The following is a 14,880-nucleotide window of genomic DNA, read 5'->3' as shown; positions in this document are numbered from 1 at the left end:
AAGATAACATATATTATTATTATATTATTAGTCATGTTCATTTCCGTGTATAAAATAATGCCAATTTTCAAGATCTTATTCTCACTTGATCATCAAGTTCTATGTACAAGCAAAAAGAAAAGACCAAATTATTTTTCCAGAACAATTTTTCAGGTGAAGAAAGCTATGACAGACACCAACAATTTGATGAAAAAAAGGTTAAATACATTTGTACTTATAGTGCAAATATGTTTGGTGCATGTTATGTGATTCTGTTCATATTTTAGATGAATGCAAAGCATAAAAGATTATGAAACTTAACTAGTTGTGATTTGATCTTGTACTTTAGATGTGCTCTGGTGACAGGAGGGAACAAAGGTATTGGATTTGAGACATGCAGAAAGCTAGCAGCAAGTGGAATAACAGTTATATTAACTGCAAGAAATGAGACAAATGGTAGAGAAGCTGTTGAAAAACTCAAAGTTTCTGGTCTTTCAGATGTTGTTTTTCATCAACTTGATATAACAGATCAAGCTAGTATTTCAGCAGTAGCAAAGTTTGTCGAAACCAGTTTCGGAAAACTTGACATTCTGGTAACTATTACTACTTTCTGATGATGGTATCTTCAACAGGTCTTAAGATCATATATCATAAATTTGTTTGTATGGGAAAATCTTATACAGGTGAATAATGCAGCAGCTCCTGGAGTAGTTATTGCAAAGCCTGAAGAATTAAGATCATTTAAAGATGGAGCAGCCTTTGTAAGTACTGAAATTACCGATTTCATAGAACTGCAAAGATAAGAGTTTGATTAGTAAGGACCTCTGTCTCTTGTCAAATTTGATAGTATAACAATATATAGATCTTAATGTTCTAGGATATTGTGTCATGTTTTGTTGTTGATTCAAAGCGATCAAAATGTTGTAAATCAAAACCTTCTTTGGAATGTAAAAATACGAAGATTTCAGAATCTTATATTAGTATTCTAACACTCCCCCTCACTCGAAAACTCATTTATGGGTCGAGAGTGGATCACGGGCGCCCATCTTTTGGGGCATAAAATTGCCTTCGTGCCACGATAAATTGTGAGAATATTTGGGGGTAGCAGGGATCAAACCCGAGTCTTCTTCCAACTTGGAGCTCTGATACCATGTCAAGGAACCAATCACTCTAAAATGTCAAGATTTTAGAAGAAGACTCTTTTCAGGATCTTATATTAGTATTCTAACACTATGCAATTAGATGAATTCACATAAGTTTAGCAAGTCCAGGAAAGTACATAAAGTTATTCAGGTCAATACATTGCCATGTTGCGGACTTAAAGCTTAAAGCTTGAGCAGCATTTCACTACTAAGTGCTTATAAAAAAACAATTGCTAACCAGGCACTGGTGGCTGATGAGTATGCCGATTTGTTGGAAGGAATACTCGTGCAGGACTATGAATTAGCAGAAGATTGTGTCCGAACCAACTACTATGGAGTAAAAGCAGTTATTACTGAGCTGCTTCCGCTACTGCAGCTCTCCAGTTCAGCAAGAATAGTGAATGTAACATCCAATTATGGAGAACTTCATGTAAGTCAATACACAAACATAAATACCTAATTGCCAAATTAGCAAAAACTAAATTGTCTGTGTTGATTTCAGTTTATTCCCAATGGGGTGGTGAAAGCAGGGTTATCCAATGTGGAGAATTTAACAGAAGAGAAAATTGATGATGTTGTTAAGTGGTTCTTGAAGGATTTCAAGGAGGATAAGTTGAAGGCTAATGGTTGGCCTATTACAGTATCAGCTTATAAAATATCAAAAGCAGCCATCGCGGCTTATACAAGATTCCTGGCAAAAATGTATCCTCGTATGATAATCAATTGTGTTCATCCGGGGTATGTCCAAACAGATATTACATGTAAAACAGGACCCCTAACACCTGAGGAAGGCGCTAGAGCTCCGGCAATGGTAGCACTGTTGCCTGATGATGGCCCTTCTGGGCTCTACTTTTCGGAGATGCAACCATCAGCTTTTTAGTCTACATATTGTCTTCTTAATTTTGTAAACTTCACCTGGAAGCTCTCTTTATTGACTAAATAAGTTGGTGTCGTTGTAAGCTGTTTTTGGGTATTGTCCGTAGGGAAAGTCTATTTTTATTTTAGTTGTCATGTTGTGTCCTTTTTTCTTTCTTCTTTTGTTTCTCTTTTTATCCCCCTATGAGCCAGCTGTCCCTTAAGTTAGTAGGGGGTGACTGTTATAGGCTATTTGACACGTGGAAGGTATGGAGAAGGGAAGGGTATGACATGGTACCCTGGTGAATGACACTTGTACTATTTAGAGGATAAGATTGAGATGTGGGGCCAGACGCCTACGGAGGTGTGGCTTACGGTTACAACTTCTTGTCGTAGACACTGGGACTCACGGATTCTGAAGACACACCATGTCTACGGTAGACATAGGTCTTTTATTACGTAATGCATTTCATGGAACCATGGGGAGGGGTGAGGTTGGAGAGCTACGAGGCTATTACAGTTCCCATGATCATGACCGTAGGGAGGCTATACATCTGATGCCATCATAAGTCATTTCTCAGATGCCCTGCCCCATTCTGTACCCTATACTAAAGTCTATCATATTTTTTTCTTCATCGCTGTAGCTTCCAAGGAATCAGTGTGAATGTACCCTATAAATTGAACTGCAAAGTTTTTATAGAATGCCTGCTGGTTTAATCATGTGATAGCTGAACAATTCCGAAAGTAAAGTGAGACTACTGTTGTGTCACAAACAGAAAACAAAACTAAAGAGTATATTTTTCATTCTCATGAATCTAAGCTAGTGTTGTGATTCAAATCTTTTAATGTGTGCCCTCTAATTTTCTTTACCTTAAAATTTTTAATCCTTCTTCTCTACCTCGCATTTCTTCATTCATTCTTCCACATTCTAAGCCTACCACAGAGCGCAGCGCGAGTTCAAGGTGGAAACAGAATATAATAAAGAAAATGCTGCCAGTGCAAGTCCCCGATTCTGGCACTGCAAATAAAAACCATCTTCAACATTTCTGTCGCGAAGCTAAAGAGAAGGGACCCTGCTGGTCAGCAGTACTAAGTAAAACCCTGCTGGAAAGGGCTCTGATACCATGTCAAGGAACCAGGTACTCTAAAATCTTAAGGTGCTAGAGAATGGCCTTTTTCAGGATCTTATATTATTCTAACAATAATTTTCATCATTTTCCTAGTTTCATTCTCATGAAACTAAGCTAGAGTTTTGATTCTATAATATGGTCAGATCTTAATAATTGGCCACCTGATGTCAAAGGACCAGGACCCATAGAAAAGTTCTTTGAATTGTGGACCATCAGGCTTTATTAATCAATCATGAAGCTGACAAATTATCAGATAAGAAGAGCCCCACAAAGCAATTTCAAGAACTAAACATTATCTATCTGCAAAAAAACCAGTAAGCCATGGCAGAAACCAGCAATCCGACTGTAAGAAGGTACCATCTTAGTCCATAAAAGTGTACATAGAATCCAGATGACTTCTGAAATAATGCAGTGTAATTGTTACTTATCGAAACTTTATATTAACTTACTTTCGTTTGAATTTGTTTCTAGGTGCGCCCTTGTAACAGGAGGAAACAAAGGAATCGGTCTTGAGATCTGTCGGAAGCTAGCTGAAAATGGAATAACAGTCATATTAACTGCAAGGAATGAGCAAAATGGAAGAGAAGCTGTTGAAAAGCTTAGAGCTTCTGGTCTCTCAGATGTGTTTTTCCATCAACTAGATATAAAAGAGCCTGCAAGTATTGCAGCTTTAGCAAACTTTGTTGAAATTAACTTCAGAAAACTTGACATTCTGGTACCATGTAGTCATAATTTTCCTCGATAATCTGTCTAATCACGCTAAAAATTAATACAAAAAATGTATCATGATTCATCTGTTTTTGATTGAAAATTATGTGCAGGTGAACAATGCAGCAGTTCCTGGACTTGTTATTGTGAGCCCTGAAAAATTTATAAATGGAGGAGGATTTGTAAGTGTTTACAACTCCTGGATGTCGCATAGCATATTTACAGTGTTTATAACATCTGTGCATTGCCTAGATCTGAAACAGTAATCATGAAGGGTCTAGATTTACGGTTTAAATGTACATGTATCGAAAGAATGCTCACAGAGTAATATATGGACTAAAAATGCTAATTAAGCTGCAGATTCACATTATTTACTAGGCTAATGTTATCGAACATGTATAGGCCTCTAAATTTTTAGTATATGCATTACTAGACCACTAAATATGATTGTCTTCCTTCAGTATCAGGTGAATGATGAGAATGTCCATCTGTTAAAAGGAATCATCAGGGAGGACTATGAATTGGCAGAAGACTGTCTCAGAACAAACTATTACGGAGCAAAAGCAGTCACTGCAGAGCTGCTTCCACTGCTCAAACTCTCCAATTCAGCAAGAATAGTGAATATGACAGGAACATTTGGAGAACTGAAAGTAATTTATTACATGATTTTTTATGCTTCCTTCTGGAAAATAAAGAGTAGAAACTTACATAACACATTCTTGTTGTCGTTTCAGTGGATTTACAATGAGAAAGTGAGAGCGGAGCTGGATGATGAGGAGAACTTAACCGAGGAGAAAATTGATGAGATTGTGGAGTGGTTTTTGAAGGATTTCAAGGAGAACAGCTTAAAGGGCAATGGTTGGCCTATTACAGCATCAGCTTTTAAAATATCAAAAGCAGCCATCAATGCCTATACAAGAGTGCTAGCGAGAAAGTACCCCAACATTCTTGTTAATTGTGTTCATCCAGGCTATGTCCAAACAGACATTACAATTGGAACAGGACCCTTGACACCCGAGGAAGGCGCTAGAGCTCCAACAATGGTGGCACTTTTGCCTCATGATGGTCCTTCCGGTATCTTCTTCTCAGAGATGCAGCCATCAGCCTTTTAGTACCAATTTATGTAATGAAACTTATGTAGATAAATAATTAATAATCAAAACACGGATTAATTGTAATTTCAAGAAAGTTTTTGTTCCCCCTTTTACAGTTTGTAAAAGTAATGCTAACAAATGTACACCTTCAATGCACAGATTCTTCAAAATCAAAAATGTAAACACAAACAAAAGTGGAAAATACATATTTAGGGAATTAATTCACCCAAACACAGGGTAGGATTAAGCTTGTTGTTCTGCTTCTGCTTCTGCTTCATCTGGCTTCTGATTAGCATCTTCACTGGCTGTTGTTTCTTCTGAATCAGCCTCATTTTTCTTCGCGGAAGTTTTATTGAGTGTGCTATAGCTACCTTTCTCTTTAAATAACTGCGAAAAGTGAGGCTTGCAGTATACAATTCCATCTAATGCTGCATAGTTGGATGGTGTAAGGCTGCAACCACCATGTGCACACCTAAAGCATGTCTTATGGAAAAAATCTCCCTCCACTGTCACCTGTATATAACAAATTTTTTTACATATATCAACAGATATCTATCTACTACGCGTATATGGGAACGTGACAGATAACGAACCTTCTCCAGCGGGTACACAGTTTTCTTACAAACTGTACATTTCTCTTGTGTACCAGAGAACATGCCTGCAAGTCTGCTAGGTGTCTTAGCCTTTTCCTATGCACATAAGTGAAACATTCATACAAATTAGTCTTGGGAACATACTAGAAGATTACGAGAAATTCAAGAACAAGGCAATAAGGCAGGGTTTGGTTTCTTACCCACATGTCTTTTCCACCTGATCAAACAATTCAGGAATCAAAAAAACAAATTATTAGACCAAAAAACAGAAGGGTAGATTAAAACAACAAAGAGCAAGAATGTGTTTGTATATTAGCCAAAATCCGAAAAGATATAAAGTCACTCACTACTATTATGTGTTATCTTGGGAACAATTCCATTCTCCTTTGTATGCTGCTCAAAGTGAGGTTTGCAGAACAGTGTTCCTTCCAAGGAGTGATAAGTGCTAATCTATTTCAATGCATGGCATATAACAAGAACACACAGTCATGACATAATGCATGCAACAGATTATAATGAGGCAAGCAAGCAATTAAGGATTCATACCGAAAGCTTGCCATTACAGTTACTGCATCGAAAGCAATTCTTATGATAAGTAACTCCATCAGCAGACACAGACTCGACGAAATAAACTGTTTTGTCACAGACCTTGCATTTCTGTGTTGTCCCTGTAAAAGCCATTTTTCCCAACTTCTTTCTATCCAAGAATTGCTAAACAGAAGATTAATCTTGAACTAAACTTAATTAAGGGGATGGAAAAATTAATAGTTTCAGCTTTTGTTGTTCATTGAGAGAATGCAGAATGATTTTATCCCCCATTGACAGAACTAAAGAATGTATCATATTTAATAGCCATCTCTTACCTTTCATTTCTAAGATCCTTAAAAATTTTCACAACTATTTTTAGTAATCCTCCTTAAAATAAAATTTAGTGCTAAAAAATTAAGGGATGGAAAAATCAGTGTTACTGAAACACTGCTTAACCGCCATTTTTGTAGGAAAACAATTCATGGTTGTCAAGGTTTATTGTTTTTCCTTGAATGAAAATAAGATTCATTATATCAAATCTTTTTGTCACTTCAGTTCGGGTTCGGATTAGCCATGAATAATTCGGGTAACATTTGGCCTAAATATTCCGACTCAGTAAAGTTTTGTACGGGCTATCAACTAGTATATTTAAATGCGATATTTTAACATTTCAATGTGTTTGTTAAGAAGTATAAAAATAATTATTATATTTTTTTCAGTAAATAATGTATTCATTGATGAATTGTATACAGAATATAATAAACAAAGATAGAGCATATCTTTCATTCAAAAAGTGCTCATCATCTGACCGAAAGTCATGCAAAGATGTTCCCGGAAACCTAGAAGTATAAAAACAATTAAAATAAGACAGGCCATTAACTTTTTTAATGCCCTAAATGAAGTATCAAACTTATAATAAGGACTCCTTTGACTAGATCAGGGATCTTGAAATCATCTCCCACTTACTAATCTCACTTAGCTACTTAACTACATTTTACATCTTCATATTTGATAATTTAAAGCTGTTGAATCTTCAATGACTCAATGGGATGTGTTCTTGAGCTTCAGAGGCAAAGATACAAGATACACATTTACTGATTATCTTTATGATGCCTTGAATCGTACTAGTATTCGAACATTTAAAGATGATCCTGAGCTACATAGCGGAGAAGTAATCTCAGACGCATTGGTCCAAGCCATTCATGATTCCAAGACCTACATTGTTGTTTTCTCTGAAAACTATGCTTCTTCGAGATGGTGCCTTGATGAGCTTGTGGAGATCAAGTCTATGGCTAGATTGGTTGTTCCTGTTTTTTACTACATTGATCCATCAGCCGTACGGCACCAGACTGGAAATTGTAAACATGCTTTTGAAGTTCATCAATCTCGGTTTGACAGTGATACATTGGATAAGTGGCGCGTTACACTGACCAGTGTAGCGAATCTTTCAGGATACCATGTCTGTAGAAATATGTAAGTGTTTATTTTTTAAATTTGTATCGTCTTTGGTTGTTAATTATAATGTGCTTTTATATTAAGGTCGAGAAATAAGCTAAGGTCAAGGTCGAGAAATATTGAAAATGGGAAACTAAGATCTGATACTACAAGTTCAATAAACAAAAACAATTGTGTTGCAGGTCTCAAGCTGATATTGTTAATAAAATTGTTGATAGAATTTTACTAGCTATAAATCCAATGACTTTGGATGTCGCTAAATATCCAGTTGGGTTGGATTCTCGTGTTCAAGACATAACAACCTTGTTGAGCAGTGGCACAGAAGGTGTCATTAGGATCGATATGCATGGTATGGGTGGAGTTGGCAAAACAACTCTTGCCAAAGCGGTGTATAACCAAAACTATCACCGATATGAGGGAAGCTGCTTCTTAGCAAACGTTAGGGAGGTTGCAGTGAATGAAAAAGGCCTAGTGTGTTTGCAACAGCAAATGATTAATGATGTTCTTAAATGTAAGAACATTAAGATTGACAATGTTGACCAAGGAATTGTGGCGATAAGAGCTAGGATATGTTTGTCGAAAGTTTTAATTGTTATTGATGATCTGGATGACCCAAAACATCTGGAATTTTTACAAGGACCGTTCGCTGTTGGGAGTAGAGTCATTATAACCACAAGAAACGAAGATCTGCTGGATTCAATTAAAGTAGAATCCAGGTACAAAGTGAATGTACTGGGAGTTGCTGAGTCAAGGCAACTTTTTACTCAGCATGCGTTTGAAGATGATAAAATGGCCAACACATTCGCAGAATTTTCAGAAGAAATTCTGAAACGTGCTGGAGGGCTTCCGTTGGCTCTTAAGGCTTTTGGCTCAAGCTTGCTTAACCAGTCTGAGGAAGGATGGAGATGGTTCATTCACAAACTGAAACGAGTTCATATTGAAGATGTTGAGAAAAAGCTTGTGGTCAGCTTTGATTCGTTAAAGTTGGTTGATCCTATGTTGCAGGATATTTTCCTAGATATTGCTTGTTTTTTCATCGGAGGGGAGGAAAATGAGGTTGTAAATATTTTGAAAACTTGTTATCCGTTTGTCAATCATAATATTGACATTTTAAAGAAAAGATGTTTACTGACAGTCAATGATAGAGACGAGTTAGAGATGCATGATCTGCTTCGGGATATGGGAAGGAATATAGCACATAACAATTCTCCTAATGAGCCTGGAAAACATAGTAGATTGTGGGTAGCAAAAGATATATGCGACGTGTTGAAGAAGCACAAGGTAATTTATAAAATATATACATAGATCCAACAATGGTTGATGGTTTCACATGATTTATATGATGCATAGGCACTCATCAACTTTTCTCCATGTACTCATATGCAATTGATCATAAGATAGAATTTTGCCCTCTATATCTCTTATTTTCTCTTAAATTTATTTATGACAAATAAATCTTCACCTTTCTCTCTTGATATGTATGCCTCAGGGAACTGAGGCCATTGAAGGTATCATCCCTGGCAAGTTTTACTACCAGGATGCGCTAGAGGGAGTATCGTTTAAAACTGAATCATTCAAGAAGATGAGTAAATTAAGATTTCTTTACCTCAAAGGTGTAAATCTTACAGGAAGTTTTGAACATGCTTTTGAAGACTTGAGGTTGCTCTCTTGGGAAGGTTGTCCTTTGAAGTGTTTACCTGCTGAATTTTACCCCGAAAAAATTGTGATCCTTGAGTTGCCTTGCAGCAAAATGAGAACAATGTGGGAGCTGAATGTGGTAGGTATTGTGAATATAAACTTGCATATATGAAAATTTAAATAAAAGTCTGATTCATTTATCTCAATTGTACTTGTCATTACAGGCTTCACATGTTTTTGAAAACTTAACGACCCTAGACATGTCGCATTCATCAGATTTAAGTACAACTCCAGACTTCACTAAACTACCTTTTCTTGAAAGTTTAAGTCTCAAGTACTGCACAAGCTTGGAGGAAGTCCATGTATCGATTGGAACTTTGGTGAGGTTAATTTACTTAGATCTTGAGGGTTGTTCGAATCTAAGAAGCCTGCAGAGCACCATCTGCAACTTGAGATCATTGGAAGTTCTATTTATAGGGAAATGCCAAAGTCTGGAAGCATTGCCTACAAAATTGGGAAACATTAGGTCCCTAAAAGAGCTCGATGCAGTGGGACTAACTGTTTCAAATTTACCAGTTTCAATTGGACGTCTTAGTAAGCTTGTTGATCTGAGATTAGATGATAACAATAACCTTGAAACTCTCCCGAGCACCATTTGCTACTTGAGAGCATTGAAATTCCTAAGTGTAAGTAACTGCAAAAGTCTGGAAGCGTTGCCTATAGAATTGGGGAACATTGAATCTCTAGAAAAGCTCTACGCAGAGGGCTTAAATATCTTGAAATTACCAGAGTCAGTTGGACGGCTTAGTAAGCTTGTTGACCTGAGATTAAGTTATAACAGGAGGCTTGTAACTCTTCCGGACACCATTTGTGACTTGACAGCATTGGAAATTCTACGTATAAGTTATTGCACAAGTCTTTCAACATTACCAGATTCTATCAGACGCCTTAGTAAGCTTGTTGAGCTAAGATTAACTTCTAATGAGGGCCTTAAAACTCTTCCAGACTCCATTTGCAGCCTGAGAGCATTGGAAGTTCTAAGTGTTGACCAATGCAGAAGTCTGGAATCGCTGCCTGTAGAATTGGGGAACATTCAATCCTTAACAGAGCTCAATGCGGAGGGACTAACTATCTCAAAATTACCTGATTCAATTGGACGTCTTAGTAAGATTGTCGAACTGAAATTAAGTAATAACAACAAGCTTAAAACTCTTCCCCACACCATCAGCGATATGATATCACTAGAAATTCTTAGAATTTCTGGATGTGGAAAACTAGAGATGCTACCCGATCAACTATGGAATATTACAAGGTTAAGGAAGCTTGATGCAAGTGGTAGTACTGTGTTAAGAAAACTTCCTGATATAGAGCCAAGCCAGATTTCATCATCATTGGAATGTTTGAATTTAAGTGAGAGTGCTCTTACAGCCTTGCCATCCGGTTTTAGTCAGCTCTCGAATCTAAAATATCTTGACCTCAAGGATTGTCATCATCTGTTGTCCATTGTAGAACTTCCTCCTAATCTCAAAGGGATGACTCTAAGTTGTACGTCGATGTTAAGAGTATTAAATCTATCGAACCTGAACAAGTTGGAGGAATTGGACCTTATCAAATGCAGTAGTTTAAGAGAGATTCAAGGCTTGGAGGAACTCACTTCTTTGAAAGAACTTCATCTGGGATTATGCAGCTCATCGATTCTAACGTACACCTTCACAAAGCGCTTCTTTCAGGTTTTAATCAGTCTCAACTCTCAATGTCTTATTAACATATCAGGTGTAAAATGAGATATGTTTAAGCCACTGTAAATCTGTTAATTAACTTCTCTCCCATACATTTTGCAACAGATAATCTCTGGATTTGGGCATGAAGTTAAAATTTATATTTTACCAGCAGAGTTTCCGGATTGGATTAGTCAATTAAGTAATTTCGGCTCAAGGGTGTCTTTGGATTTGCCGCCAAATGTGTCACACAATTTCTTGGCGATGGTCCTTTGCTTCAAAAAAGTGCGGAATCAAGATTTCGATTTCCTTGTCTATTCAGTACATAATACTACAAGTGATTTTAAAAGGAGTGACAGTCTTCGCTATAATTATCATGATGTAGTGATTATAGTATTACCGTCGTTAATCTTCCCAGTCAATGATGGTGACGAAAGAATTAAATTAAGAGCAAACGGAGGAATTTTTGGTCTTCATCTACTGTACAAAACGGAGAATACAACAATGGACGAGCACAACAGCAGCATTGTCAGTGTAGAAGATGAAAGAAGCTATCCTTCTAAACAGTTGAAACATTTGGAAAGTGACAAGAACTAACTTGGCTAAACCTGGTTTATTATGATGTTCCTTCTGTGTTTTTCTCAAATGATATTTCTCGCATGTTGTTATTGTTAAGTAACCAGTCCATCTAAAACCTTAAGGTGGCAGAGGAAGGCCCGAACAAGATCTTATACTCTTTAACACTTATTACTATTTTTCTGCAATTTTATGATGAGAATGTGTGGTTTCCTTATGTAAAATTCTTATTTTCTACGTGACAAGAACAGAGGTGCCAATGATCTTAACACCAAGACCGTCGGCCTCTGTGCAGCCAACAGTAGCTCCACCGCCACTGAGCTCAAGTCTCGATAGAGAGAGAGAGAGAGAGAGAGAGAGAGAGAGAGAGAGAGAGAGAGAGCTTCATACTTGCTATCCAAGGCTTTGATGGCAAGCTGTAAAGATGCTGCGATTATTTACGTATTACAGATGCATTGCAGACTTGCAGCTACATTCAAGAGTTCTGAATGCTCAACATGAATATTTTGTAGATTGGTAGATGCAGTTTTTCAAAGAACTGTTGTGAGCTTCTATCAGCAAATTATAATACAAGAAACGCTTCTTAAGAGATAAATTAAGTTTCTCCCATTACTAAATTATGTTTAGGTATTAACAGACTAAATTATGTTTTGTACACCACATTACAAAGACTGTTAGACCTGTACTCATTTAGGGTTGTAATTCGAGTCGGGCGGCTCGAACTCGTTTAAGTTGGCTCGACTCGGCTCGTTTAGTTACACGAGCCAAGTTGAGGTAGAGGTTTAGACTCGATTACGTGTAAAATTAATCAACCAGCCATTTAGCTAAACGGGCCGGCTCGACTCAACTCGACTCGTGAAATTAAACGAGTCGAGTTCGGGCAGAGTTTTAGGCTCGTTTAACTAAACGAGCCGGCTCGGATCGACTCGATTAATCTCGGCCGAATTACGCCCGGCTCGCTCAGCCCGAATCAAAGTGGAGATATCAATAACCACAATAATGATAATAATACATCGTTGATCTTGTTAGTTACATTTCAATTTCCATTAACTTGCCCAACATGAATAGTCAGGTCTAGGTTAAGTAATAGTACAAGGTATGTATACAAGTAAAAATCAAGAACACTTAAATTCAGTGTTCTGCAATGTAACTGTATAACTCTAACTTACAGGTTGAATTTGTATGAAATCAAATCTCTTCTTTCTTCTCAACCTCATCTCGAGCCTCACCGGAGTCTCCAGAAACAATCGGGACAAGAAAATCAAAGATATCAGTGGCAACAACAGCAGAAGCAACATCTTCCTTATGAAGAGTCCTTCTTTTAGCCTGCATAGTCATATTCCACGACCTTTTCGTAAGCTCTTCAATAAAAAGCTCACAGGCTTTCGAGAACACAATAGGTGCTTCTCCCGATATCATCTTCACATCGTCGTTCGACTTCTTCATGATCTTCTTGATTCGTGCCAGTGGCAGCAAATGTGGCCCTGTTTTCCCAGATATTCCGCCTGACAGAAGGCCCGAATATGCTCCCGGTTGCCTCATCACAAAATATAGCGATGGAGTGTACGGAAATGTAATGTAGAGATTATTGTAGGGTTTTATATGCGTGTTGAGGAGCGTAATGTGTGTTGGCCGGCACTGTGCAGGCCTGCTGGAGCAAGCAAAAAAGACAGTTTCATGTCTGTGTTTTGTAGTTCAACTCCAAATGCTGCTAACGACTATTCAACTCGATTAAAAACTAATTTAACAGATCTCTATCAATGAATTTTTGATTGTATATTGTTTTGTGTTCTTGTTGACCTATGAACTGCGTAAATCTGGATACAAAATGAAACGTGTACAGTAGTAGAGGCGTAGAGTTGATCGATCAAGAACAAGCATTTCCTGAGCACAACAAATTCAGAAAATCATTTTGCGCTTTGCAACAGCAATACATTACTTCCTCCGTTCCATTTTATGTTATTTTTATGAATATTCATAAATAATGAATTTATTGATACTAATTTATTATTATTACAACCACACATTCCATAAATCAATGATAGTAAAGTCAAACTGTATCTTTCTTCAATAATGTGTAATTTCGACTAATTCACATAAACCGGCACGGAAGAAGTACATTTTAAGTCCATAGTACGTTGAATCATAATTGAACAAGACACCACAAATTGTTATAAACGAAAATATATCAAAAAGTAGGAGGTTATAAGTTATAACTGGTGTTTTAAAAGTCGGAAATTAATCATTATTCGGTAGAAAATCGAATTGATTAAGCGAAAATCAGGTCAAAAATCATTTTTTACGAAAATCGGATTAATCAGTTAAAAATCGAGTTAATCGGTCTAAAATCGGGCTCATTGGTAAAAAAATTAAAAAAAACATATATAAAATATATATATATATATATATATAAATTTGTAAAATAATTAAGAAAAAGAATAATCTTGTATACATATTTATTATTTTAAATGGTTAAATAATAAATTTCTTAATTTTTCATCTCAAACTAATCTCAGTTCATAAATTAGATCTTTAGAATTATATTTACTTTAATAATATTTCATATTTTAAATTTATTTGTATAAATATTTATAAAATTATATATATAATCAAAATAGTAAAATAAATTACATGTATTATTATTTATAAATAAAAATAATATTAAATTAATTCCGATTAGTGATCGATTAATCATTCCGATTAATCTCTGGACTGTGCATTCACCGACTAAGTCCGATTCCCACTTTTTACAACACTCCCACTTTTTACAACACTGATTATAACATATAACATCATTGCATACATTTCTCCAAACGAGTATCATAACACTCTTCCAACATTTATTTTTAAGTAGGATAATCGAAAATTTCACCAATCACGTGAGAGAGAAATATACTAATTACTAGCTCAAAATAAATCACATCGAAAGATAATTGTTGAAGAAAAAAATCGAACTTCTTCACCTTTCGCAGGAGAGGAAAATGACAATCATTACAATCAAACATCATGGTTTAAATTGTTACTCGTCTACATCTTGTTTTTGGCCTCTTTGATATTCTAGAAGTTATTTTGTGAAATGAAAGAGATGCTTTAGATGGACCGATCAGTAATGATTGGCTTGGATCGGCAACGATACGGTCCAAACGTCAGATTTATAATAGAGTAATGCTAGGTAGAGTAAAGTTCTATGGAGTACACCTTTAATTGGAGTCCTCGGAGTTCATATATGTTCTGCAAGTAAAATATAGCTTAAAATATTGCAAAACATATTATTTTTCGACAAACATCACTATTATATCAAAAATCTTGTAGATTGCATACATTTTACAAGCGGAACATTACAAAAATATATATTCTACAAAACATGTTTAGTTTGCAGAACATAAATGTTCATGTTGCAGAACATATTGCAGAAAATACATATTGTACCGTAAATATATGAGATTTGCATGATTTTGTTGAAG

The 14,880-nt window shown here is 36.2% G+C and overlaps 4 protein-coding genes across 4 annotated transcripts; 3 read left to right on the top strand and 1 right to left on the bottom strand.

Annotated features, from left to right (window-relative positions):
- Positions 1–94: 94 nt before the first annotated feature.
- LOC141684951 (salutaridine reductase-like) lies at positions 95–2,125 on the top strand. The gene is made up of 5 exons (XM_074490083.1): positions 95–197; positions 329–572; positions 663–740; positions 1,363–1,551; positions 1,624–2,125. The coding sequence occupies exons 1-5, from the start codon at positions 166–168 to the stop codon at positions 1,999–2,001; spliced, it is 921 nt and encodes a 306-aa protein (XP_074346184.1). The 5' UTR covers positions 95–165; the 3' UTR covers positions 2,002–2,125.
- A 1,175-nt stretch (positions 2,126–3,300) lies between these two features.
- LOC141684952 (salutaridine reductase-like) lies at positions 3,301–5,019 on the top strand. Its single transcript, XM_074490084.1, has 5 exons — positions 3,301–3,459; positions 3,578–3,821; positions 3,928–3,996; positions 4,276–4,464; positions 4,549–5,019. Exons 1-5 carry the CDS (start codon positions 3,428–3,430, stop codon positions 4,924–4,926), a joined length of 912 nt encoding a protein of 303 aa, XP_074346185.1. The 5' UTR covers positions 3,301–3,427; the 3' UTR covers positions 4,927–5,019.
- On the bottom strand, positions 4,964–6,328 carry LOC141684953 (LIM domain-containing protein WLIM2b-like). Its single transcript, XM_074490085.1, has 5 exons — positions 6,048–6,328; positions 5,849–5,951; positions 5,702–5,718; positions 5,502–5,597; positions 4,964–5,421 (listed from the first exon to the last, which is right to left on the bottom strand). Exons 1-5 carry the CDS (start codon positions 6,180–6,182, stop codon positions 5,152–5,154), a joined length of 621 nt encoding a protein of 206 aa, XP_074346186.1. The 5' UTR covers positions 6,183–6,328; the 3' UTR covers positions 4,964–5,151.
- Positions 6,329–7,065: 737 nt separating this feature from the next.
- Positions 7,066–11,437, top strand: LOC141686565 (TMV resistance protein N-like). The gene is made up of 5 exons (XM_074491589.1): positions 7,066–7,502; positions 7,667–8,765; positions 8,974–9,261; positions 9,347–10,852; positions 10,967–11,437. Exons 1-5 carry the CDS (start codon positions 7,066–7,068, stop codon positions 11,435–11,437), a joined length of 3,801 nt encoding a protein of 1,266 aa, XP_074347690.1.
- The last annotated feature ends 3,443 nt before the right edge of the window (positions 11,438–14,880 follow it).

Source organism: Apium graveolens, chromosome 9, assembly GCF_009905375.1.
Source record: "Apium graveolens cultivar Ventura chromosome 9, ASM990537v1, whole genome shotgun sequence".
In the NCBI taxonomy this organism is placed as follows: Eukaryota; Viridiplantae; Streptophyta; class Magnoliopsida; order Apiales; family Apiaceae; genus Apium; species Apium graveolens.
The sequence above is the reverse complement of the archived record's forward strand: the minus strand, read 5'-3'. Positions and strand labels throughout refer to the sequence as shown.